This window comes from Strix uralensis, chromosome 1 (assembly GCF_047716275.1).
Source record: "Strix uralensis isolate ZFMK-TIS-50842 chromosome 1, bStrUra1, whole genome shotgun sequence".
Taxonomy (NCBI): Eukaryota; Metazoa; Chordata; class Aves; order Strigiformes; family Strigidae; genus Strix; species Strix uralensis.
Window position 1 is genome coordinate 23,172,808 of NC_133972.1, and position 27,753 is coordinate 23,200,560.

The 27,753-nt window shown below is 43.4% G+C and overlaps 2 protein-coding genes across 4 annotated transcripts; one reads left to right on the forward strand and one right to left on the reverse strand.

Annotated features, from left to right (window-relative positions):
• Positions 1-1,236: 1,236 nt before the first annotated feature.
• Positions 1,237-12,127, reverse strand: LZTFL1 (leucine zipper transcription factor like 1). 2 transcript variants are annotated; one of them, XM_074859551.1, is made up of 10 exons: positions 11,989-12,127; positions 10,337-10,461; positions 9,661-9,855; positions 9,103-9,163; positions 8,190-8,258; positions 6,710-6,775; positions 6,500-6,577; positions 3,661-3,834; positions 3,081-3,184; positions 1,237-2,266 (listed from the first exon to the last, which is right to left on the reverse strand). In XM_074859551.1, the coding sequence occupies exons 1-10, from the start codon at positions 11,989-11,991 to the stop codon at positions 2,248-2,250; spliced, it is 894 nt and encodes a 297-aa protein (XP_074715652.1). In that variant the 5' UTR covers positions 11,992-12,127; the 3' UTR covers positions 1,237-2,247. The 2 variants fall into 2 exon arrangements, with proteins under 2 accessions (XP_074715652.1, XP_074715660.1); XM_074859559.1 differs by lacking the exon at positions 9,103-9,163 and having other exon boundaries at positions 8,213-8,258.
• Positions 12,128-12,169: 42 nt separating this feature from the next.
• On the forward strand, positions 12,170-27,660 carry CCR9 (C-C motif chemokine receptor 9). Of its 2 annotated transcripts, XM_074859586.1 has the most exons (3): positions 12,170-12,845; positions 24,379-24,439; positions 24,932-27,660. In XM_074859586.1, exons 2-3 carry the CDS (start codon positions 24,422-24,424, stop codon positions 26,093-26,095), a joined length of 1,182 nt encoding a protein of 393 aa, XP_074715687.1. In that variant the 5' UTR covers positions 12,170-12,845; positions 24,379-24,421; the 3' UTR covers positions 26,096-27,660. The 2 variants fall into 2 exon arrangements, 1 of the variants encoding a protein (XP_074715687.1); XR_012627636.1 differs by lacking the exons at positions 24,379-24,439; positions 24,932-27,660 and adding an exon at positions 17,284-18,435.
• The last annotated feature ends 93 nt before the right edge of the window (positions 27,661-27,753 follow it).

A 27,753-nucleotide genomic window follows, 5' to 3' on the forward strand; every position in this document is an offset into this window, starting at 1 on the left:
AACAAAGGGTGGTAAAAGCAGTATTAGAATTTACACCTCAGGGAAAGAAGTGAAGGTTTAGAAACATCAGACACTGTCTCTGCTGTATAATGCTCCAGGTCTTCTTTGACAGGTACATCATGTTTGACATCAAGGGCTCCCCAAAAGACCCTTACTTAGCCATTGTGCAACAGAAACCAATGAGAGCATCACACTGATCTCACACTCACTAAACTGGCAATTTGCAAGACAGGTAATCAAAGCCAGCGTTTCAATTTTGCACTGCACAGTTGTCTGCAAGCTTTGCCTTACTCATTTGAGGAGATAACAAGGTCTGTAACCACACTTGCCTACAGCCAACTTATTTCAATGACACCTACTCCTATACTGAAGTCGATAGTGTACTTCCTTGTTGCGATTGTTTCTAAGCAGATAATGCCACATCACAGAGTCAATATTCTAGCTAAGTCAACAGCCAAAGATTGATCAGAAAACCAGAAGTCATGAGATGCTCTGCCTTCCTTCACCTTTTACCTGTGAGTTTAGAAATAGTAGCTGATCACATTAAAATGAGTTTTATTACAAAGAAGAACACAATACTCACCCAGACTAGTACTCCTAGGCAACGTAATTGCTCTGAGCAAACACAGGCCAGAAAGGTCTTTGGTACATCCTGATTAAGAAGTTAACATTTTAGTGACTGTACAAGGGGCAAAACAATACCTTTCATGAATTTAACTGACACTGCAGGAGGAGTCTGTCACCCCATAAAGCCCTACTGTTGTGCTACAGCAATAATATCACGCTACAGACACAGGACTTGATCCCAGATCAATCTTGGTTAACCAACAGGGGGGAAAGGGCAACAAAGAACTTACAGACTGCAAGTGTATGGCAGATTTGACTGGGGTATCACTGCTTGAGCAATTTTAAGAGCTTTGCCTCTCTGAGAAAGAATGAGGAAAAACGATCCACTTCAGTTCAAGCAGCTCCTGAGACAGGCACTGTTAAATGTCAGTTTCTGTAACACACCACACGTCCCGTTCCATCCCCCCCCGCCCCCCAGCCTTTTCCCAGCCCTGCCACTGGTACACTTTTTTACAGCTGTTTGATGTGGTGTGGCTTTGAGCATGAATCTCTAATTTACATGGTCGTATTTCTAGCAAAATTCTTTGCTGATCTGTAACTCCTTTCTACAGGTATTAAAAAAAAAAGAGCTACAGAAAACATTCCTATAAAAAACCTGCTCCTTAAAGATTCAATGTCTGAAAACAGAATAGCTTTATTTGGAGTAAAATACAACATACATATGCACAGGGACAGATGAACAAGTAGAATGCACTAAGAAGAGGCTGCCAGATAAGTGCAAGGCAGAAGATGACACGTAAAAGACTTGAGAGAAGTTAGCTGTTTTCTGGTGAGGTTACATTAAAAAAGGAGATGAAAACATCTAAACTCCATTCCCAAGAAATCTGCTCCATTAGCAACTTCCCTATGCGTTTTCAGATTATCATGTTAACACTAGGAATACTGGCAAAATTGGAATTGGTCTTCCAATGTTCAGATTTGTTTCAAGTAAATTCAAGTGAAAAAGCGTAACTTCAATTAGTGGCTGTATTTGAAAGGGTCCAGCGCTGGTATGTACCTCACTGCCTAAAGAACACCCTCTAGCAAAATGTTACTGACCATGTTTTGCTAAGGTATGACATGTCCAGGATGAAATAACATTACACAATCGGCATGTTTCATTTTTTCCTCCTACTTTTTCCTTCCACTGATGGAATTTTCACATATAATGCCACTTCATAACTACGTTAACTATACAAAAGTAACAACTGGAGTTTCTACCTCAGAGACATCAAAAAACCCTAATGCTTCTTTTTTTCCCCTTTTTTTTTTTTCTTTTCTTAACAAAAATAAACTCCTTTCTTTGTAAAGGATGATCTCAGTTCTTCAGTAAGCTCCTCTTTGCTATTTCTCAAGGAATGTCAGTGGTTAACAACTAAAAACATGACTACAGAAACTAATACCTATAGTTTATAATAGGTTTTATATTATATTATTATATTATATAGCTTATAATACCTATAAATTGTAGGTTTACAAGGAAGTAAGGTGGGAGTTTCATTGTGTTATTACTATTAAGAACAAGTTATTTTAAGCACTAGAAGCAAAAAATACACCATTCAAAACAAAAATTATTGAAAAATACCAGTCTACATTTTTCTTTCTATGGCAGCTTCTGATAGATCAGATGGTTTTGGTATCTTAGTCCTCTGGCTCATATCTGAGGATTAAAAGAAAAAAAGTAATCATTAAAACAGAGTAGAAAATACCAAGAGACGTTTTGTCTCTAAAGAAAATATGAAACCCAAGTAATAAATTACTCCCAACTAGTGATGCATTCCTATCAAGGTTCACTGTATGACTTAGGGCACAGACAAATGTATATACTTTTTAAACTATTTTCTCCTTTTAAAACTGGACAGTTTACCAAATAGTTGAATGAGGGAATGACCAGGAACCTACCCACAAATTCCAAAATACACGCAGAAATTTACACAGAAGTTTTAAGTTCCACCTCTGTCCTCCTACATCCACGTTGCCAAAGCTCACTTGACATTTGCAGAATGACGGTCTTCTATGCACTATAATGCCCAGGGTGTATCTTTCTTTACTCTTACTTTAATCTTACTTTACAGGCCTAACCCTGTTTACATACTGTAGACTTCTCATTCCCATAAACAAGTGTGGAAGAAATAACATAATGCCAAAGCATCGAGTACATCTCCCATCTGTATCTCTGTGTGTAGCACCTGGGGCCTTATCTATCACACTAATGAATATTTTGCATACTCTCCATACTAAATTCTCTCATTATTTGCTACACCGTAGCTGCTGTTGCACCTATCAGCCCTACTCATCTAGCATCCATTAAAAGGACTGGCTTGTCAAAAATCAGGGAACAGCCTACTAGAAATTCTTTTTAACAGAAAATGTATAGTCTGACAGACAGCTCCACATTTTTAAAAACAAAATGGGAGCAAAACATGGATCCAAAACAGGGATCCTGCTTGGACAGACAGAACAGCACCACTTACTTGGAAAGCTTTTTACGTAGATCCTTTATCTGTTCATTCTTCTTAGCGAGAATCTCTTTCATGTTGCGATAGGCAGCTGTTTGCTGAAATTTCTTCTCCAGTTCCTACATAATACCAACATCAACAGATTATTTACATATTATGAAAACCAGGCTGATATACTTTTTTTAAAAAAGATGACTTGCTTTTCCTTCTCAAGTTTCAGAATAATAGTTTCTTGAACTTAGTAAAATTTAGATGAAGTCAGCTAGTAGATCCAAATGATATTACTGGAAGAGACAAAACCACAAACTTTATGTTATAATGAAATCAGGCTAAAAGCCTCCTGAAGACTGGGAATACACTTTTCATTCAAAATTTCTATGCAGACAAATGGGCAATTTTTAAGTATTCATCTAGATATAATCACACAGTTAGTTGTGATTTTGCTATTTTAATGTGTTTTTCCACTGAAATAACTGAAATACACAGGCCCAAGCGTGAACCAGTAAACTGCATCCTGTAGTGTATGCTTGTTAAATTACTAATCAGTTAAAATGTGAGTAAGGATATCACCTTTACATTACAGTAAAATGCTAACCTTTTCAGCTGTGGATAGCTGATTCTGAACCTTAAGCAAGTCATGTTTTGTTGTTGCCAAGTTCTCTTCCAAGAATTTTTGGTTTGCAGTAGAGTCATTCAAAGTCTTCTCAAACTGGCATTTCAAAGCTGCCACTTTATTCTCCAGTTCAGTGATATCCTGGTTTTCATTAGTCTTCAACAGAAGAAATATTTAAAATGTCAAGTGCAAAATTTCACATAGAGTGGGTACATCTTAATTTTTAATAGTTATGTTCACGTTATTCCTGTAAAGCCTAAATTAGAAGTGCTTTAACTAAAAAAAAAAATAGTTAAAGCACTAACTAATTTATGACTTTAAAAAATTGTTAATAAATGCATTTTAAAGGCAGCTGGAATGTCTTCTCTGCCAAGGTGAGATTTCAAGTTCTTTTACTTCACTTCTTTAGGAATTAAGTGAAGCCACAGGATGAAGCATATCACAAGAAGTTATTTAGCATACAGAAATAGTAAATTACAGTTTAAGATCTGAATGTCTATGCTATACTGTATTTTTAAAGTAGGTAAAATATCACAGGCATTTCAAAAGCCGTTAGTGTAATACAGGTAGGAAAGGATGAAAGTGTTAAGGCTCATATGATCAATCAGGTACCGATATTGCACTGTTCTCAGATGCATTCCAAAAAGAGCCTCCACAGTTGCTTGTGAAGCAACTTTCCTGTTTCCTTGTGAGAAGAAACAGCCCAAACTCTTCTGGCCATCAGTTCTGGGTCAGAAAACATTATAGTCATGCCACTGTTCTATGGTTGTCCATTTAAAACAAAAAACCAAAACACTCTTTCACGTTTAAAAGCTCAGCTTCAAACTCTCACAAGTATAATGACTCAGGATGAGGCTGAACCAGCAGCACCTTAAAAAGAACAAAAATCTAAAACTAAGGAAGATCTTCTCCTTTTTCTATGTGGAAGCTAAGATTTGAGCATAGGAAACCACTTAATAATAGTACCTGTACAGAAGAAAAGCTTATTTTGAATTTTGAGACAGAGTCCAAGGCTGCAATGCTGAAAAGCACTGCATTGTATAATGTTTCAGATCAGAATAGACAGTGATCATTTTTCTAAACTGTGACATTAGTCAATTATGTAAAAATTCTAAATCCTCAAGTTAAACTGATCCAACAGAGCAGATACTCCCAAACCGTGGTTCACACTTGGTGTGTGGAACCATATTAATTATTAAAAAAAGGTAGAAATTTGCTGAGTTGGTCCTTACAAACCATTATGGTTTGGCAGTCATTGTCCAAAGAGTTTGAAAACTACTGCTTTAATGAGCAACTGGGTTCATATGATTTTATTGACACCAATCCTATAAAAGTGTGTAGTGAAACCAGATTAAATTCAGCATTTTTTCCAAACGACTAATACTTTGATTAAATAAAGTATTACATTTCAGCACTGTATCTAATAGCTAGTTTCAACAACATATATGCCTGTAAATAGAAAATGTAAGAGCTGAAGAAGAAAGTGACAGATTATAGAGAGCAAATTAGGACATGAAACCTGAAGATACTCAGCAGCCCTGACACTGAGGCCAATTCAAGTTCAATCAGAAAAGTAGGATGAGATTTGGTTCCAATCTTTTAAAACTACAAACACTATTATCCAGGATTTAATAAACCCCTTCAATATTTTAAACCTTTAATAATTTCAGTCTTAACAAAACAGATAAAGAAAATATTTGCCATGACTGATAAATCAAGTTCTCAATTAATATTATTGAATATAGATTTTGAAAGTTACTAGATTTAAGGGAGCCAAGTACATACCATAAACCAGTTAGAAAGCAAAATAAAAAGAAATGAGGATTAAAATATGAAAATTAAAGTGGAAATGTTTTAAGATATTCCTTTCCAAATCTGTAAATACTACAGGAATTTTAAAAAGTCAGTTTCTCAAAATAATGGGATTAAAGTGTTCTGATTTTGTAAAAATTTGAACTGAAGTGTTTAAATTTAAGAAACAAATGAACAAACTTTAGAAAATTCTAATTATTGACAAAATAAAGGCACAAACTTAAAAGAATACTAAGGTGATCTGAACAGATTTATCTGTGTTAACCTGCATGACTTCTAGCTTCTTATGTTTTTTTTTCTGCAGCAGCAACTCACCATGGTTGAATCCTCACTCACAAAAAAGATTAAGAACCTCAAGTAATAAAAATAAACAGTGAGCCATTTTTGACAGTACAGTGACACGGGTAGAACTACATAAAATCAAACATTTGCCATCTGACCCATGATCATTGACACTTGTAGCAAAATTTCTGTTGATATTTAAGAATATAGGACACTGGACACTTAAAATATAAGTATTTAGGTTTTTAAAGTCTGAAGTGAGAAGCAGCAAGTCTAGTTTGTCCATGTCAGTATCATCTGTGACAGATGCTTGAAAGCATTAGTGTTTTATTGTTGCTATAAAAACTAGGTTAGATATTATTTTTTCATTAATAAATGGGGGGAAACAAATTTATTTCTGTTTTCATCTGTTAATACAAATCGCCCCTGAGAATATGAACTCTGGAATACTACTTCCTGATAGCACCTGGAATAATACTTTCTGATAATAATTTATCGTGGTCTATGTGACACAAAATACATGTCAAAACACCAACTAATGTTCTAGATTATCTGCTGACTGACAGACCAGCAGGAACAGACAATGTCAGCAGGAACATGACAATACTAACTTGAACTTTTGTATTTCCCAGAAAAGAAAAACACCATACAGATCAACTTTTTAGATGCACAGGCAACAGTTGTGTTAAACGGGGGGGGGGGGGGGGGAAATCTTAATTATATTTACCTTTTGATCTCCTTGGATCATCTGTAAATCCTTCAGTGACTTCTCTAGCTTGGACTTCTCATCTAGTGCAGCTGTAGCCTGCGATACATTGAAAATGTAAAACCTCAGAAACACACTTTAATCAAAAAGGTAAGAGTAAACCATGGGATTCTTATTTAGATTTTTTTAATATGCAAACAGCATTAATTATCCAAGCTTACAGGAATTTACCTGCGTTTCTATGGTCTTGAGTCTGATCTTCAATTTTTCATTTTCTTCTTGGAGGCAAGCAACTGTCTTTGGGTTAATGAATGAGAAAAAGTCTGTGAACGCTCTTGTGCTATTTTGAATTTTCAAAATATTTCAGGTAAGAAAATACGCTTCATCGTTTAGGAAACAAGCTTCTAAATGCTTATAAAAATGGCCTTCCTAAGAAATCAGTAACCTATTTATTTATTGTGTTTGCTGCCTCAGTCAGGAAAAAAAATTAAGTCTCCAATTCTACTGTAATATATAGGACCGTTCACTTAAATCTGGCACATGCTTTACTGAACTGAGATTAGCGAGGTCAGCATCTTGTTAGTATCAAGATTCACGATAAAGAAAATTGCATGTTCAGAGATGCAAATCTCATGGCTGCTCATCATTGGTATTTTCAATCAACAGGCAAGTAAGAATTTATTCATAGTTCCTGTTTAAAAGAGACAAATACCAGGTTATGCATATCATGTTCTGTGTCACAGGAAATAACCATGTTCTGTCAGTCAGAGTAGCTTCATCACATAAACTTTGAATTACTTTTCGGGAAAAAAACCCAAAAAACAACAAACCAGATTTCAGATACACATAATCAACAAAAACTGTTCCGAAACAGATTTTGAAAGAGAACTACATTGATCTATAAGTAAAACACAACTCTGAATTCTTGAATGCTTTAATTATCTCAATGTATCAACAATTTGATTGAGACACTGTACTTGACAGGTCATTTTGGTAACGTGGGCTAGAAGACAGAAAACGTAGCTCCTCGCTAAATATCTTGACTGCCCATAACTTAAAAGTGTATGGTAAGAAGTGTGGCATTTAAAAAAAGTTCAGTTGAACTAAATAAGTTCAATACCTAATAAAAACTACTGATAACATTAAATACCAGAATGTGTTTTGTAATTCTGAAAATCTTCAGCAAGTGGGAAATCAGACATTTTCAAAACTAGTAATTTCCAAATTCTTTAAGTGCCTGTTTCTTTAGGAGGAATTCAACCAACTAACAAAAGAAAAAAAGACTGAATGTGATAAGATTGACTCTGAGTGATACAGAAAATGTTGGATAACCTAATAATTTCAGCCAGCTACATATTTTAATTTACTTCTTTGCTGGAAAGCCAGCCAGCTGCATGGAACAAACTGAATACTAGTTTCTACAAATTTACCTCATTAAATGAAAAAATAAATAATTACAAAGGCCAAAATGTCTTTGCAAAAGGAAGATCAATATTGCAATGCATGTTAAAGACCATAACTGCACAATAAATTTAAGATGCTTTACAATATTTATTAATTCATTAGCATTTTACTTTACATTCTGGGGTATATTACCTTGATGTCTATATAGCGACAGGTGCATCATACAAATATTACTGCACAGGTATCCAGTTCAGTTGAATTAGCAGAATGGTCATGACCACAACTGCACAAACAGACAAGTTCTCACCTTGTTTAGCAGCTCTGACCCACCTTCATGTAATGGAGCCAGTTTTGGTTTAATGAGATCTGCACTGGGCTAAAGAAATAATAAAACATTAAAAAATTAAATTATACAGATTTCTAGGAAGAAGAAAAGTTTCCTTTAGTCTGTAAAAAAACTATTGACAGTCAATTCAGCTTTCTTTCGTAAAGCAAATGAATGACCTTTTATTTGAAGTTCATTTTTTACTAGTATCTTGGCTCCTAAGTTACATACTTCACTTTCAGCTAAAGTTAAACAAAAATACCGCATAGAGACATAAAAGGATTGCAAACTTGAATTTACAAAAGACTAACGATGCTGCAGCAACCAAAAGACAAAGGAGTGAGGAAAACAAAACAAATATTTGAGCGATTGTAACAGTAAAAAATATTTACACAGCTCCAAATAAATCTTATTTTAAGTATTCAAATATATGGACTAAATATACCTTTCTGCTACAAACCAAATAAGGTGCAACCATAATCATACAAGATAAGCTAGAGTCATATCTGTATTGTGGAACCTTCTCAGCTCTTGACTCCATGTCGAGACAAGCGAATGTCCCAGTCTTGCCCCAGTTTCCAGGGAGAAGGGAACCCAGGAGCAGACACTCCCAACACATCTCTGGTCTGGCTGACTTTGGGATGAGAATTATGAGGCATGCTCCAGATGTGCAGAATCTGCAATCCGGAAACAGCCAAGGCAATTCAGTGTGAGCCTTGGTGTCAAACTGCAAAATAGTACTTTTCGGAGACATTCAGAGATTGTTTTGAAAAAGGGTGGGGTTTTGGGTTTTGTTTTGTTTTTCCCTCTTAAGCACAAAGTGTCAGTACTAAGTATTTTAAACATTTGTCATGACTCCACATGACATTATGGTTTGATTAAAATAAAACTCTACCTTCTTGTTTGAAGATGTAAATTCTGACTTTTCAAACTCAGCAACCTGTTCCAACAATTCTCTTAAAAAGAAAAATAAAGGGAGGTATTTATTTACTGAAAGAGCTATGCTATGAAACACATTTTACCAGGCTGATGCTATGCTCTTTATTGCATGCAAGATTCTGATTAGAAGTACAGAATGAAGTCCTACCCAAATACGATAAATACAACAGATGATGTCACGGAATGTTATGCTACATGCATTAGAACTGTAAGATTTAGCATCCTTGATTAAAATATAATCTACTCAAGACAACAAACACTTTTTAATCACATCCTATCACCCACTCTTAACTGATTAATTCAAGTAAGAATATTACCAATAAAAACATCTTCCTGATAAATTTGAAATTATTGTGTATCTTGCTACTTCATAGATGGAAGACTTGAAACTAACCTATCATCAATACAAAAGTAAAAGAATAGGTTTCTATGGTTCAGAAAAGAATGTAAATCATCTACACTTTGAAGTTTTCTTATTATTGAAAGGCATTCTGTATAGTCCAATATATGTTACCGATTCTCCAATTCAGAGACGTCTGTCTGTAACTTAAGGTACCATTTCTCAGCCTGCGAAAAGAGCTGCCGCAGAAGTAAAACATTGGTGTAAGTTGTATTTATGAGCTCTGACTCCACTTCACTGTGTACAACAGTCCGCAGTCCATCCAGCATGTCTATCACCTCATCAACTGTGAAGGTCTCCTCAACAAGTCTAAATAGAGAAGTCAAGATGAGTCATGTATGACAAAGGTAACAATTTTCCATTTTTATGAGGCCTCACTACACAGTGTCACTCATATAATGCAGTGTCCTTCTGAAACCATCCACTGTCAGTAGTTAGCGGATCACCATGATATTACTAATTGGTTATTGTATTTAAATTTTCTCTTGGAAACATTACAATCACAAATGTTGCTTCAGCTACAGTCTTGCATCAAATTTAGACATCAGAAGCAAGAGATAAAGCAATGTCATGCTGTTGATATCTATGTTAATTCCTAAGAATTTGAACAACTTAGGTTTAAAAGGACTTGACTCGTAACATTTGGAAAATTATTGGGTCTTTTTTCCTCACTAAGAACATACAAACGTAAACAGAGAAAAGTCACCTCAAAGCATTTAAACCTGCAATTGTTGCTAGCATAGTTTTCTTTATTCTTGCTCAGGATGGCACACCCCCCCCACCCCAGTACCTGCTGTCCTTAAGGTCCTGAAAACAAGAATCCACTGTTTTGAGACACAGGCCACGCTTGAAACGAGCAAAGCGCATGTAGTTGATCGCTTCATTCTGGTGGTGCTCATTAAGGCCTAGCTCTGCCTGCAGATATGGATATAAGCACAGAGACAAATATACACTGAAATAAGTAAAAAGGAGCATAAGCATTGTGAAGACTTGCCTTCTGACTAGTATCTGTGCTTGCTTTCATAGGGTATCATGTTAATTAGTATGTTAAAAAACAACCGTATTTTCACATCTGTAATCCCTGTATACCTCACATAAGTGCTTCCCCTTTAAAAGTACCAGTACTCAGAAGTAAGTCCTCAAGTGACCAGTATGCTCAGAAAAGCCATACAAAATTAGAGACTGAGACAATCAGAGGATCAGAACCAGAAGGACTGTGAGGGAGAGGAAGCTCTTGGATAAATTACATGTATGTGTGTATAATGTAGTTGAATGATGTATCTTTTATAGATATACTAACAAAAATGCACAGGAAAGTGTTTTATGTTTCATTGTTAGTTTATATGTAAAATCTTGAGACTTCTCATATAATCTTAAGTGATAATCTGAACTTGTTTTTCAACAGCCTATGGCCCAGAAACAAACACTCCCAGGGCAAATTAAGAAGGAAGTGTGTTTAGATCTGGCTAACTAGCCCTTCTCTGTACGTCTCTATTTCAAAAGAAGGAGCACTGACGTGGCATTACATTGGAATAAACCTTGCTCATGCAGGTAGCACAACTCACAAGGAGGCACGACAGGACACAACTGGGAGTTTATTACTGCAGTCCCTAGGCAACCGTCGCTGGTGTTGGAGACAGCAACGTAGCAACTCAGACCAACAGTTAATCTGATCACCTTGTCTTTATTAATTCAACTGCACAGGGCAGATCCAGTGAAAATGTAATACTGTGATACCTGGATGAACAATACTGAAAATGTGAGCACAGATCTCAACTGCCTGGAAAATAAAGGCAGCCTAGGAAACAGCAACAGCAGTAAACAAAACAGGCTCTCATAATGTGGTTGCAAGTCCAATGTCTCCCACGAAGTCCCACATCCCACAAATGAGAGATCATAAGAAAAGATCAGTTAATGTTCTCTTTGCTGTTGGTGGGTTTTCATTAGGTGAAAAGTTTCTCTTTGTTACAAATAGTAACGAAGACATATGACAATACCACTGCTGAAACCTCGCAATATAGAAAGCAGCCTCAAAAGGTCATTAAACTAATAAATAAATACACAAGCGCAGGCCAAAGCACTCGACATCTGTCAGTCAGCAATGCTGATGCTCAGTTAAACAACCGGGCCATTGGATGCTGCGAAAACCCCAGGCCCCACGAGTCTCCGCGGGGCCCAGCGAGGGTGGCAGGGCTGCCCGGGACGGCAGCACCCCCCGAGCGGCCCCCGCATGACGAAGGGCCGCCCCTCCACGGCGGGACAGGAGCGGGCCGCCTCCCGGCCCAGCCTCAGGGCCGGCCCATGGCGACGGGCGGCCGACGCGGAGCGGCGCCTCACGGCTGCGGGGCAGCCCCGCCGCGCGGTGGGGAACAAGGCCGGAGAGACGGCGACGCCCTCCGTCGCCCAGACAAACGGATGGAGGGAGGCGGCAGCGCTACTCACCATGGCGGCCCCTTCGCCGCGCCCGACCAGCGGCGGGGCTCAGCGGCGACGACGGGAGGACGGTTGCCATAGAGACCGAAGCCTCGCGAGCGCCCTCGCTGCGCTCCCAATGGCGGCAGCTGGATCACGTGACGAGCACGGCCCGCCCCCAGGAGAGGCGCTTCCGCCTCGGCGCCGCCCCGCCCTCCCGGCGGCAGCCGGCGCCCGCCTCAGGGGGGAACGGCGGGTCCCCCACAGCCCCTGCTCGGCGCGGACACTGCTGTGCCCCGCCGCGACCCACTGTCTGCCCACCGGCATGAGCCACCACCACACGATGCGCCCAAAAAACGGCAGCACAAAAGCGCAAAAGCCCGTCCCCGGACGATCTCTCATCCCGGGAAGGGGCTTTTTTTGCTGCAGCCAACGGTGCTGCGAGGCTTGATCAGCGTCAATGCTACCGGGGGGGCGTGGTGTGATCGCCGCCAATCGTATGGGCATCCTCTCCTTTCCAAAGGCTGACAACTCATTTACACCGACACGCCTCCCGTCAACCAACTCAAGGCCCCGCTGGCAATCACGGCTCACCTCTCAGGATGGGCAGAAGAAACCTTTCCCACCAGGAAAGCTGCTACTGCTGGTAGCTGTTACTGGTCAAAACTGCCAAAAATCATTCCCACATACGCAACGCCTGGACCCAGAGGAGCCGGCCAGGATTCTCATTCTGCAGCAGCAATGCTAAGCAACAGTTATCCAAGTGGAAGAATACAGCGACAGCTACATCCTCCACATCATCCGCAGTCCTCAGGACAGATGGAAAGAAGGAAGGAATGACAAGTGCTAAAAATATTAAGATAAAATGGCTTAAAACATGGAGTCAGGTAGGTCTGAAGTTTTATCTGAGTTTGAATTTGAATCTGAAATTTTCGGGATAGCGCTTTGGGATATTCGAAGTACCCCTCGCCAACCTCTGGGCTTCTCACCAGCAGAAAGAGCCTTTGGCAGGCACTGAGCTCCACCTGGGACCTTCATCCCTGCTAGGAGCAGCCTCCTCGATGGAGATGAACGGCTGAGCCAAGACGTCCTGTTATTAGGAAGCATCTGTTTGCCAAGAGGGAGCTCAAACACTGGAACAAAATTCCTGCAGAGGTCGTTGATGCCCCAAGCCTGTCAGTGTTTAGGAGGCATCTGGACAATGCCCTTAATAACAGGCTTTAACTTTTGGTCAGCCCTGAATTGATCAAGCAGTTGGACTGGATGTTCGCTGTAGGTCCCTTCCACATCAAACGGTCTATTCTAGTCTATTGTAAACGATACGACCTGTCTTTTTTGATGGGGCAGTCAGTGCAAGGATCGATGGATACAGCACTGTATGGGAATGCAATTAGTGCCGCCAGAGTTAAATTCTTTCAGGATGTGCTATTTCAGCACCTCTTGGCCTTGCAGGGCCCATGCAAAGAGGAAAGCGTGCTCTTAAGATGCACTGCCTTGTAGTGGTTCGTTTCCAAGCGTGACTCAAAATGCAGGTTTTAGCTGATAAAGCAGATATGGTTTGAAGTCCTGGCTCCTGACAGGCTCTCTTCTTCCTAACAGCCCTCTGGAGAGGGGGCACTGCTGGCAAGGGAACTCGTCTCTAGCCTCGCTCTGCCTGCTGCTCCAGCAGAGCCACGTCTGGACAGGGGCGAGGGCCTGTCTCTTCACACCTGGCCGGCATCAAAATGTTGTGATTCTTTAACTGAGTCGACATAGCCTGGCAGCTTTCCGCCCTCATTTCACTAGTTTTGCAGACCAATTCATTACCAGGCATGTGCTGGAGGATTGTTTTATATCGTTCCTTTTATTAATTTAAAAGAAAACCAAACAAAAGCAGCTCCTTTGCAGCTGAATAACCTCATCAGGAACTTCATCCCCCCACCATTCCAGGTGGTTTCAGCTGTGCCCAGCGCATGGCCACGAAGGGCAGGGACAGCCCCTGGGCCTCCTGGGCACAGCAACTGCCTTGGGGCCAGCACCCAAAGGCTTCCTCCGAAGGGTGCTGGGCGGAGGGGGGTGGGCGGGGCTGTGCATGGGGGGCCCTGTCAGTCACCCCCATGCCACAATGCCACCCCCCGGCAACGCAGCAGTCACAGTGCCCCGGGGCAGTATAAAAGGGGGCACCTGCTAGTGTCCAGCTGCCAGAGCTGCCCCGGGGGCAGCCCAAAGACATCTGAGAGGAAGAGAGGGTGGGATTACTGGGAGGGGGCTGAGGGAGGAAGACTGGAGCCTGGTCGAGGCTGCTGGAGGTTCTCTGCTGCAAGGCCAGCTCCTGGCAGGCCATCTTCAAATCTCATCTGATGGATGGAAATCCTGCTTCAAGCCTTCCGGGAGCAGATGCAAACCCCTCAGGAGATGAGAAGAGCCACCAACCGCTGGAGGTGCCCGAGGCTATCGGGCTGTTTCCGCTGGAGGGTCGTGGCCAGCCCAAGGGAATGCCTTCTTGAGGAGCACTGCAGAGCTTGCCGTCCTCATCCCCTGCGGAGCCAGGGGCAGCAGCCGTAAGAAATGGGGTGCAGGGATGTTGCCAGGGGTGTCCCAGTGCTTTGGAGCAGCCGCTAGACAGGCACAGGAAAGATTCTTGCCCCCAAGGTCGATCAGGCCGGGGGCATTTGGCCACTCTCGGAAGCCCCTGAGATGGCTCCAGGATGAGGGAGAACAGGGCTTGGGCATCTCCTGGGAGGCGTGACCGGCCTGTGGGACGAGGAGGCAGGTCTTGTTCACCTGCTCAGGGAATAGCCGATCGCCAGCACTGGGGTCAGGAAGGAATTTTCCCCCGGGGCACATTGGCACTGGTCCCCGGGGGTTTTTTGCCTTCCTCTGCAGCACTGAGCATGACCACTTGTCAGGGCTCCTCCAGTCCCTTTTGGCCAGGTTACTGCCTGCTGCTCATGCACCGCGAAGATGGCCTCTCGTGCCCTGCAGCTGGGGGGAGGAAGGCTTTTTTTTCCCCCACGGTGGGCTAGCGAGTGTCCCTGGGGGTTTTTTGCCTTCCTCTGCAGCGCTGAGCACGGCCCCTGGCCAGGGCTCCTTTGGGCCATGCTGGCCAGGTGCCTGCTGCTCCTGCTCCACGAAGGTGGCCCTCGTGCCCCGCATCCGGGGGGAGGAAGCTTTCTAGACTCCCAGGGTGGGCCCCAAGGGTGCCCCCCGGGGGTTGCTGCTTGTCCTCTGTAGCACTGAGCACAGCCCCTTGTCAGGGCTCCTCTGAGCCCTTTCGCTCGCTTCTTGCCTGCGGTTCTTGCACCACCAAGACACCCCTCGTGCCCTGCCTCTCCCTGGCTCTCCTTCCCACGGCTGGCCCAGAAGCACAGCAGAGCAGTTTTTGGAGGGCTGAAAGTACGACTGGCGTTGGCAAGTGTAATACTTTGGAAAATACCACGCACCTCCTTCTCGCTCCTCCGCTTTTAGAAGTGTGGGATCAGTCCTGCTCCTCATTCTTCAGATTCCCGCTCTTCAGGAAACAGGAACTACCTGGCCTGCTTTCCTGCTGCCACTTTGTCATCCTAAGTCAAACGTGGCATTGATGATAGTCCTTTCTTACAGACTGAAACAAACAATATAGAAACATGAGAGCAAAACTAATGATAAAAATAATTTAAAACAAGAAAAAGAATAAAAAATAAGGAGCAAAAATAGTAATTAAAATAGCCATTCAAATAGTTATAAAAATAGTTATAAAAATAGCTATATAATTATAAAATATAAAAAATATAAAAATATAATTATAAACAGATAAAAAGATAAAGATTACAAAAATATAATTATAAAAATATAAAAATCTAATTATAAAAATAATTATAAACTAGGTGCAGGAACGTTTGGGGCTTTTTTGGATGCCAAGATGAAGATTCATGTGAAAATAGTTCATTCCCAAAAGAAGCGAGAAAAGTCACATTCTTAAAACTTTTCAGTTTGCTCTCAAGAGCACCTTCTTTGTGCATCAGTCAGTTACCTGCTTTCCTGTTTCCGGCAAAGATGGATATTTTCTGCGCCATAATATTCATGCATCTGTCCCTCCACACGACGCAGGGCATTTGTGACTTTCTGTGGCTCTCGCTTCCCTTTGCCAGGCTTCAAGTGATGTTTTTTCAAGCTAAACCGAGGATTGCATCAGCCTGCTCCTGGCTACACATGTGCAACACGTTAATGCTTGTGAGCATCTGCTCTGAAACAGATTGAGAAAAAGACAATAAAATCCTGTTAGCACTTGTAACCTTTGTGATGGCTGTCCTTGAATGTGGTTTTGGAGCTGAAAAAGCCCTGACATTTCAGGCAAGTAACAGTCTTGTTGTTATTCGTGTCATTGGGAGGGAAGTGGAAGTGGGGAAGTGGAAATGGGGAAGGGAAATGGGAAATGGGCAAGGGAAATCGGGAAGGGAAGGTAAGAGTTCAGCTGGAAGAAAGCTACAATGATTGTCTAGTCCCACTGTGTGACCACTTCAGGGCTGACCAAAAGTTAAAGCCTGTTATTAAGGGCATTGTCCCGATGCCTCTTAAACACTGACAGGCTTGGGGCATCAACGACCTCTGCAGGAATCTTGTTCCAGTGTTTGAGCTCCCTCTTGGCCAACAAATGCTTCCTAATGTCCACCCTAAACCTCCCCTGGTGCAGCTTTGAACCATTCCCACACACCCTATCCTTGGATACCAGGGAGAAGAGATCAGCACCTCCCGCTCCCCCTCCCCTCCTCGGGAAGCTGTAGAGAGCAGTGAGGTCACCCCTCAGCCTCCTCACCAAACTAGACAGACCCAAAGTCCCCAGCCGCTCCTCACACGACATTCCTTCCAGCCCTTTCACCAGCTCGGTTGCCCTCCTCTGGACACAGTCAATGACCTTCACATCCTCCTCAAATTGTGGGGCCCAGAACTGTCACAGCACTCAAGGTGGGGCCGCACCAACGCTGAATACAGCGGGATAATCCCCTCTTTTGCCCGGCTGCTTCTGCTGTGTTTGATGCACCCCAGGGTGCGGTTTGCCCTCTTGGCTGCCAGGGCGCGCGCTGCTGCCTCACACTGAGCCTGCTGTCAGCCAGTGGCCCTGCATCCCTTTCTGCAGGGATGCTCTCCAGCCACTGCTCTCCCAATTATGCTTGTGCCTGCCATAGCGCCGTCCCAAGTGCAGAATCCGGCATTTTTATTTGTTAGATTTCATCCCATTAATGATTGCCCAGTGCTCCAATCTAGCTAGGTCCCTCTGCAAGGCCTCCTGGCCTTCAAGAGAGTCAGCAGCACCTCCCAGTTTGGTATCACTGCCAAACTTGCTAACGGTACGTTCAACTCCTCCAGCCAGATCCTTGATAAAATACTGAACAGAGCTGGCCCTAGGATTGAATCCTGACGAACGCCGATGGTGGCTTGTCTCCAACCAGATGTAGCCTCATTCACTACAAGGCTTTGAGCTCTGCCCTTCAGCCAGTTCTTCACCCAGTGCACCGTGAACCTGCTCATCCCACAGCTGGACAACTTGTCCAGAAGGATGCTGTGAGGGACAGTATCAAAAACCTTTACTAGAATCCAGAAAAACTACATACACTGCCTTCCCTTCACCACTAGGTGGGTGAAATGGCAAGACTTAGACACTTTCTGAAGTGTCAAAAACATCTAAGAGGGAAATACAAAAAAAAATCTGAGATAAGAATCCACATTAGTGTATTTGTGATATGCTCTCTTCCCAGTCCTCCTGAGTTCAGTTTAACACAGCGAAGCCGAGAAGATACAAGGGGCTTTTTAATATGATCGCTAAGGATTTCAAAGCAAAGCATATTTTTAACCCATACAGTTAAATTAGAGAACATTTGCCAAATGACTTGTATGGGATCCTTTAAAGTGACTCGAGTTGCTGGATGATGCTGGCATCACCCCTGTGAAATCACAGTTTCTGCTGTCACAAGTGTGATTTAACATTACCACCTCACCAATCCCTTCTTCAAAAACACTGATAATATTGTGCATGCTGACATCGTTCGCTGAATGAAACCCATTAACTCTCCTTACTAGAAATTAGGTTTGACCCTGTAAAACATTTCAATAAATAAAGTTATTAAAACATATGTTTAACTAGGATGGTCTGATGCAGTTTTAAATGGTGACGCAGAAATACATTCTTTCGAGTGAACGAAGGCCTGGAACAACTGCAAAATTCATTTTGAAAAACTCACGGCTAAATGCTTCTTCAAGAATTTGAGAAAATGAGGATGCATCACATCTAGAAAACCACATTCTAGCCCAAAAAGAACGCCTAATGCATCTCAACTAAGAGTTTAGTAATTCACACTTTTCAGCACAATTAAAAAGGTCAACTATGTCTTTCTCTAAGTACCAAGTCAGAGAGAGAGAGAGATGGGGCTTTGCGACCAAGGCAGCCTGGCTCCCCGCAGGAGCCTCTGACCTTGTGTCTGCCGAGGCGACCTTGTGTGACAGCGGGGAGGGAGTCAGACCTGTGGCATTGCAGGTGGCTTCTGGTTGCAGGTACCTTGTTTTCTGGAGACCCAGTGTGTTACATCTCTGATCAGATTCACAGCAGTGCTGCCTGTGCTTCCACCTGCAACTGGCTCAATCGAGAGAACGTTATGAGAACACGATGTACCCTCAATAAAAGAAAGAAACAAAGAAAACTAACCAGGCAGGTCTTACACATATCAAAATTTATGTCTGAACTCAGTTTAGATCATTCTAATGACCCTGTACACATGCTGTAAATGGGAATAAGAACGCCCTTTTGTTTACTTAGTGTGGAAAGCCCCAGAAAACCCTGTGTGTAGTCTACCTAAGCAAGTGACCTGACTGAAATTGAGTTATTGGTGGAATAGGAAATGCTGGAAAGATCTACAGAACCATGCTTTTGATTTGCAAAGTGTTTGCAAGTGTCTAGGATGGGAATGATATGATGCAGAGTCATCTTTTCTTTGCTTGAAGATATAAGAGACTACTCAATGGAGAGCAACACTTGCTTGTCAGGAAAAGCCCAGGTGCTTTGTCTTGCCTCGCTTTGGGGAAACAAGGAACAGCAGAGGTGACTTGTCATGTCCAATCTTATGTTCCTGGGACCTGCCTCAAAGGTTTTAGTCTATAGAAAGTTCCTAGATAACATGATTTGGTTGTGTGGGAGAGGCACTGATCTCACCGAGTGCAAATATCTTCCTTATAGAGGACAGTGGATCATGGCCACAGCCTCTCCTAAACAGACCAGCTGAGGGGTTGTTGAACCTGTAAAACAGCTTGCTTGGAGAGAAGCAGATTAATGTTCTCCTTTTACCCAGGGAGGGGAAAATAGGTATATTAAAATTCAGATCTAGTGCAGGTTTCACTGAGAAAAAAGGAAACTTCTTGGTCAGTCTCAGCAGAGGGTGTTACCCAAACTTTTGTTCTACATCTGCAAAATCTTTCCAGCACCTGATCAGCACATCAAGCTGAGTACATCTCTGCCATTAGTACATGCACTAAATGAGGACCTTAAAAAATCATCCCCAAATTGTTCTTAAAATTAAACACCCTGAAGTTAAAAAGAAGAGATACAAGAAATGCCGGTGGTTTTCATTTTCCCACTTACTCTAAACCAAAACCAAAAAAGTGTTGCACTTGCAAGTTCTCTTGGCAAGCGTGAAAGCAATGTATTTGTAAGGAAAACAGAGATGCTTAGCTCTGTAATGATATGAGCTGGAGGGAAATCACAGTTATCTCACCATGCATGCTGGTATTGCAAGAACTGACCACACCATTACTGTTTTGGTTCAATGTGAATTAACTGTGAATGGCACTGAGGAAGGATGCAAATAGGGAATTGATTTGGCAGAAATTTGGCAAGAGGATTTGTAAGGTTCACACTGTTCTCTTGCTTCTGTTCCCACCGTTGGGGCAAAAATGCCATTGTTGTCAGTGACACATAATAAATGGCATGTGGCAGAAAAATAACAAACTGTGTGCAGCCACCCATATTCTGGTCTGGACATTTATCTACCTGGAGACTCTTAGGACAGTGAAACTGCCTGTGTGAAGTGGGTAAGTTAAGTTGTACTTATTACTTTTCTTCTAGGGAGAATTAAGCTAAGTCTAATTAAAGTCACTTAAATCCAGAACGTGTGTGCTTGAATTCATGAAGGAGAGACCAAAGGACTGGAAGATCCTTTGCATCAGAGGCTTTGCCCATGGGCATGTCTTTACCCTACTGCAGTTAATGTAGCTCTCCCAATGCTGAATTACCTTGCATTACGCCGAGGGCCAAACTACCCATTTGCCAGCTGGGAGTAACTTGTGCCTGAGCCCAGAGGCTACACCTGTGATTTCACACCTATGCTTTCCTTAGCAGATGCCCTGGGATTTAGCTGGGAGCAGGTCCCCCACATCTGTTTTCCTACCCGGGGGTCCAGGAGGCGAGAGAGGTCATGCGCTGTACAGCAGTATCATCACATAGAAACCTACACCTGTTTCAGGAATGGTTTCAGGATGACAACTAATTATTAAAGGCATGCAAACACCTTTAGTGGGGATTCTGCAGTTGAGTGTGGAGCACCCTAGGCTCCTTCCGCTTGGAAAGGGATGCCACACTGTAGCACGGTGCCAAGTGACAGCTCACCCCAACTCAAAACCTAGGCCAAATCATTGTTTTCTCCATAATTGGAACTGAGCCTGAACTGCAATTTGGAAATTTTCTTGACGTGTGAGTCAAATGAGCATTGGTCACAGCTGAACATCATCCAGTATTTAAGCAAAACCCCATGGTGCTCGGACTTCCTGCAGAGAGGGGAATTTAAATCACTGTAATTTGCATGCCAGCTTGCCAGGAAGAAGACACAAGATGTGCAGGTTCATATATTTATTAACCACTTCTCATTACCTTCTTCTTCAAAATCTTTCCTGCCACACTGTTCTGGATGGTTGTCATATAAGATGTGCCACTAGCAGGGACTTTATGTGACTGCCTGCAGTCCTGCCCTGGGTCTCCCCAGTTTCTGTAGAAGGAATATCCTGGCCTTTCCTCTTGAAGGTGGTGTACTTTAATTTTGCTCCATTTTGCCCTTGCTTGCTTAAAGCCTTGGTGGGCAGCCATGGGGAACTGTGCCTGTGGGCCAGCTTGGAGCAGGCAGGACTAGACCTGGCTCTTCAGCCCTGTCCCAGCCTCCCCAGGGGACACTGGTGGCTCCCCAGAGTGACCCAGTTCTTGTTTGGGGATTTTTTTTTCCGCAGTGAAAGTGTTTTCCAGAAGGACACAGCCATGCTGGGAGCAGCCTCTGATTTGCCCTGTGCTAGATGATGCACATGAGCAGAAAAATGATGGTATGAGAGGTCTTCCCTTTGCTGTCGAAAGGGCTTACCAAGGAAAAAAACAAAGAAAAAATAAAAAAGAGAAGATTGCCATCTGTGTTCGAGCCACCTAAACCGTGCAAACCACAGAGAAAACAGCCTGTGACAGGTCTAATTAGGCTGGGATCCTGGGAGAACACACCCACCTCAGCCTACAAAAGCCCAAAACTTAATTGTGGGTGCAAAGAGCAAACACCGTGTACAGCGGTGTGACTGCTGGGTGCGACGTCTGGGCTGGCCCCCCTGCAGTGACACTCCTGGTGAGTCCCCTCCTTCGCTATTCATGTCTGTCTGTCCCACATGCAGCCTCCATGGAAAGGAAAGTGAATTACAAATTGCCCCCCCCCTTTTTTTTTTTTAAAAAAAAAGCTCATTTGGCATTGAACTCACCAAGTTATAATGACCTTTTTGATTGCAATTTAAGGTAGGTCTGATGGCTAAAAGAAAAATAACATGAAAAAGCCCCCTGGGGATGTGCAGCTCTGCACCCTTCAGCAGATGCTACAATGATGTTTTGGAAACAGGTACCGGGGAGAAATCAGTAGCTCGCTGACTGCCTGCCGCTGGCCACAGTCACCTCTGGGTTGTACGTGGCAGGTCTCAGCCTTGATAGCCGAATTTTGAGCTGTTGTGATGGGGATGAGGCTCTGCTGGTTTGAGATTCCAACTCTCCAAGAAGTTTCTGAAATGAGGAGTCGCAGCAGGTGGAGCACGGCAGGACTGACATTGCTGCGTAGCTGGGAAGGATGAGTCACGCGCTTAGCACAGCAATTCCTGAAACTGCGTTTCAACCCCCCTCCAAATAAGCAGAAAGGGATCAAACTAATTTTGATTAATAAGGAGCTCCTCCTCATCTCAAGAGACAGTTTGTTGATTGTCAACTTTTAGCGTGCTGTGAAGCTCACTGTAGAAAAAAATCAGGTGCTGGCTAGAACATCTAAAAGCTCATTGTACCTAACCCCACATTATTGTTACTATTAATACAACCCATACGAGCGCAGCAGTAACGACACAGCAAAACCCCAGCACGAGGCAGCCACTGTGGCTAGCACGGGGCCTCCTCTGCGCTACTTTGCTCCTCAGACAGTAGGAATCCAGCTCGGCTTTCGGCTGTCCCTGTATTTGCTGTGATGCACATAAGGCTGCCTGTGACAAGGGGGCCCAGGTGGATGCACCTTCACTGCCTGCGCCCAGCAGGGTCAGTCACCCCTGTGGCCTCCTACTGTGCTCACACTGGATGGGGACAGGGACAGGGACAAGGAAAACCCCTTGTGGGGCTGCTGCCGCCAGAGACTTTGCTGTATTGAACCACAGCTGAGAGAGGAGCGTTTTCCACTTGTTTCAGCAGCCTTCCAACATCATTTGTACATGCATGGCTATGACTGATCTTAATTTCTACATCTTCGTATTTACAGGTGGTATATCTGATTTATGGGTATCATACAGCTGGTTTCTTTCCATCTGCTTGCATATATTTACTGGCGTAAATTCTCCATCAAGATGTAGCATTAGTATGCTTTGGCTATTTACTCCTTGGTTGTCTGCTCTGAAAAGAAGTAAAATAAAAATATATTTTGAGTTTTGTGCATCAGAAATTCAACTAGTATGCACAGGGTACCAGGGGCATTGTTAAAAGCCAGGTACTAAATTTATACCTGTACTTGAAACTCCAGGGACCAGCATAATTCTGGGTGTAGTTCTGTGTCTTGATAGAAAACTTAAAAACTAAGAGCACATATTTATGACTGGTTTTAGTTCTTCAATCTATTTTTAAACAAATACTCTGTGTCTAGACTAATGTTCTTTTGCTGCAAAGATCTCATGCTACTAAACTTGCTCCTAAATAAATCAGATTCATTAAAGTTGCTTCAGGAAGATAAAAACTGTAAGGATTCGCTCCCAGTCTCTGCTTTCTGAACACAATTAATTTCTAAACAACTGCATTAAATGGTTTTGACCACATTCCAAAACCCTGCAAATATTTGCTGCAAGCGTTCGTTTCAGCACCAAGAGTGGGCAAAGGGGTCAAAGGCAGTTCGGGCCGGAGGGTGACACAAATAGAGATGAGGCTGCAAACACACTTGCTATCCCTAAAAGTAGCTGCTTACAGTAAACTGGCTTTGCTGATGAACTTGCTAGCACAGCAACCTTAACGCAGGCTGGGGAGGCAAACTGCACACTGCATCAGTTTGTGCCCCAATGCTACCGGCAAAAGTGTTTTTAATCAGGTGCGGTGAGAGGTTTGGCTCTGTGAGGCAAACTCTTAGTTGTGTGACCCACTTTTGAAGGTGCCGATGTCCAGAGGAAAGGTCTGTGCTAACTGAAGGTCCAGGTAGAGCCGATGGGACCCACCTCACGTTGTCCCCAGGCTTCATCCTCAGGCACTAGCAGAGGTGGGCTGGTGCAGAACATGTTGAATACTTAGGAGTGCGTGACTCATGTCAAGCCCACCAGGCTCAGCTACCTTTTGTAGTGGTAGGCTGATTTGAAAAGCAATATGCAGCAGGAAAAAACAGTATTTTCTTGTTTACCAGGGCATAATGATCTGCTTTGAAGTCCAACAGCAGTAAGCATCATGCTTAAACTCACAGATAAGAAAGAGATGTTGCAGACAGAGATTATCAGTTGCTGCAGAGGATGCAAATATTTTAACACTGCAAACTACCACTGAAGGCAGGTACTTTTCCTTGTTAGTTGCTAGACAATTTAAGAGACACATTTCATTTATTCTCACGAGTCTTTTGGAAGACATGGTGCTTTCAGGTTACTTTCTTTTTTAATGTGCGCAGTGGGGAGTCTACATCTTGTTAAAAATGAGATCGCAGTGACTCCAGTATATCAAAGGACTTAATCAGCACAGTGCCATAGAGAAGCCAAAGGCCTAATGTAGGCTAAATGCAAGTTTGCAAAATGGAAACAGCTAAATAATTCAAAGAGCGACATCAATTTCTGTGTGATTTGTTCATCTCCCAGCCAGACTCATTTCAAAGGGTTGAGGTTTTTATTAAAAGAAGAAAGAAAACAGTCATAGTTCTACTTCAAAGCTGTTTCAAATCTGTTGTTTTCTCCCCATCTTTCCAGGTTACGGAGCCTCCTTCAAGACTGAGTAAAGATCTGTCTGAAGATGGTAATTGCAAACATAGTGAGTATACAGCTACGCTGCTGTGTAATCTGTTTTTCTTTTCCCCCTCTTTGCCTTCGTCAATTTTCTGCCTCTCTCAAGCCAATGGTGCCATCCCACCATAGCACTAACACAAAGCCTTCTTCCCCTCCTCTTTCCAAGTTGGGGATTTTGCATTTTGCTATGTATTTGAAGCTGCCAAGCCAACAGTGTTTTGAATGATCTCACAGAGATAATGTTCTCACCACCTGCCATTTTAATAACAAGTTGGCTAGAGGTGGTGAACTGCTCTTTTGTGAAGAGTTTGTTACTTAGCAGGTTATTTTTGTAAGTCTCTGCAGTGCCACACACTTCAAGCAGTCTGAAACGCGCTGTGTTTTGCTGGCAGCCTTTGCACTTACCCATCTAAAATGGAATATATTGGGGATCTTCAACTGCATCTGGTGGAGAGGGGCAAATTTATGCTTTACTGAGACACCCCTCAACACAAAATTACCTGATGTCCCATTGCAGGACACCCACCCTGGCAAGATCAGCCTGGATTACTACAGGAATGACAGCGTGGTGCTGTCCCCGTATGGAAACCCGGTGAACGATACAGACTTCCCGTGTGACAAGAGGCAGGTCAGGCAGTTTGCTCGAGCCTTCCTGCCGGTGCTTTTCTGGCTCATCTTCTTTGTGGGCACAGTGGGAAATGCCTTGGTTGTGCTCGTCTATTGCAAATACCGCTTCAGGAGGAGCATGATGGATCGGTACCTGCTGCACCTGGCCATTGCGGACCTGGTCCTCCTCTTCACCCTCCCTTTCTGGGCCAAGGCTGCCTCTGATGGCTGGATCTTCAAGAACTTCATGTGCAAAGTCATCAACAGTATGTATAAGATCAACTTCTATGGCTGCAGCTTGTTTCTAACCTGCATCAGCTTTGACAGGTACATCACTATTGTCCAGGCGGTGAAAGCTAAAGCTTCTAAGAGAAGGTGGCTCCTGCGCAGCAAACTCATGTGCTTGGCTGTCTGGCTGACATCCGTGAGCCTGTGCATCCCAGAAATCATGTACAGCCAAAGCATGCGGGTGGGGAATGTAACAGTTTGCAAAATTACATACCCGCCAAATATCAGCATGAACTTCAGAGTTACTGTGCTGGCCTTGAAAGTCATAATTGGATTCTTCCTCCCGCTCCTTGTCATGGTAATTTGTTATGCCCTTATCATCAATACCCTCCTGCAAGCCAAAAGATCCCAAAAGCAGAAATCGCTGAAGATCATCACCATGATCATCACTGCTTTTGTCCTCTCTCAGTTCCCGTACAACATTGTTTTGCTGGTCAAAGCCATCAACACCTACACCAGGGTGGTGTACAGCTGTCAGGCTGCTGACCGGCTGGACATCGGGCTGCAGGTCACCCAGAGCATCGCCTTCTTCCACAGCTGCCTCAACCCCTTCCTCTATGTCTTTGCTGGCGAGAGGTTCAGGACGGCTCTGGGCAGGATGCTGCAGAGCGGTGTCTGCTGCTGGAGCAGTGGCCAAGAGCAGTGCTCCCCTGCCTGCGACAGCCAGGAGCACAGCTCAAACTGGTCCTTTGCCATGCTGGGCAGACGGCGGGTGAGGAGCTCCCTGACCCTCAGCACTCACTTGACCTCCTCTGTTATGCCCCCCCCTTGCCAAGTCCTCTTGTAAATTAGTCCCACCCCACTCCCCTCCAGAGGAGGACCAGTCTCTTTGGAAACCATCTATATACCCCAAAGACTGTCCCAGAGGAGCAGGGAGGGCTGGGGGCTCCTTGAGTGCCCTGCCATGTGGGACTCAACTGGGGCTTGCTGGCTAAAAGGAAGGGAAACCTTTGGCATAGGGTAGCAAAATGGAGCCATACATGGAGCCATACTTGTTATAAGTAGAACTGATAGAGGACAAAAACTATCTTTGTAGCAGCTGTAAATACCCAGCCCACCTGCAGCTCAGACCACAGCCTGAAATAACAAGCCTCGCAGGGAGGCAATGAACCCAGCTATGGCAGCAACCGAGGCAGGTGAAGCAGGATGAAACGCCCATCCTGTGAAGCAGCAGGAGGGGGTTCAGCCCTCAGTTGCTGCCCAGCCAGGGTCTCCTGTGGAAGTGGCTGGACTTGGGAGCCCTGCCTGCTCCTACACCAGATTGTCTCCCCTGTAAAGCAGATCAGCCTTTACCTCCTACACTGGTTTATTGCAGTAGGCAAATGTGCCTGTGCAGATGCAGCTCTGTTTTGCTGCACAGGTGGTTCTTCTTACAAAGGAAAGCCAATCATTCATGTTCATAAAGTGGCCATTGCAGAATTAGATCTATATTTCATATGTATTTTAGCTGTGTGATATAAGGTGAAATTGGATACAATTTATTTGCTATGGCTTCTATTTTGATACTGGAAACAAATCACACCTCGTAATAAAAATTCAAGGGCATCAGAGCTGCTGAGTTGTCTGTCCCAGGGATATTTGCCATATGGTGCAAAGCTGTAGTAAAGCAGAATGCAAAAACCAAACTCATGGTTCAGCAGACCGCTGGCTATGTGCTGATACTTTGCTAACAGTGAGAAAATGTATTTAGCGTGGGGCCAGTAAGACAGAGAGTAATTAAGTATCAGACCTAACGTTAATGAAATTTGGATTGAGACTTCAGGTTGGTGGAGGCAGCAGTTCCCAAAAGTGGTGTGCTGTAACACACCCCACAACTTCTATAGGGCTTTTGGCGTGCCAGTGTTGGTGCTGTAATGGTGCCCGAGGCCGCAGGGCGCTGCGTGGCCATTCTACCTCACTCGTCCCTTCCTGGTGACATGGAATCGCCTGTCCTGCCCTACTGCAGCTTGCACCTCCCAGTCTTCAACTGCAAGCCGTAGTGCTCAGGAGGCTGTCTTTTAAATAGTCATATTTAACCTGGTTTGCCTCCTGGTAATTATTTCTTGCAGGAAGAGAGAGTTTTCATTGTGCATTAATTGTTAAAGTGTGTCGATAAACACGAGCTTTCTGCAAGGTTTGGCACTGCTTCTCTAGCTAATGGGGTACCTCTGAGCAGATGGGGTTCTATTGGCATATACATTTATCAGGACTTTTAAATGTTTTTTTACCTTTTCCTTAGGGAAAAAAATGGTGAAAGATGTATGTATTTTTTACTACATGTGTAAGAAGGGTTTGGGGGGTTTTTGTGATTTGTATCAAGCTCAATGCGACCGGAAGCTGCAATTCTGTTAAATAAAGGCACTGCCACATACAGCAAGGGGATGAACTGGCAGCTTCTTGCCCAGACATCCTTCCCACGTTTGGATCCATACGCATAACCTGTTTCCAATGACAGGATTTACCCCT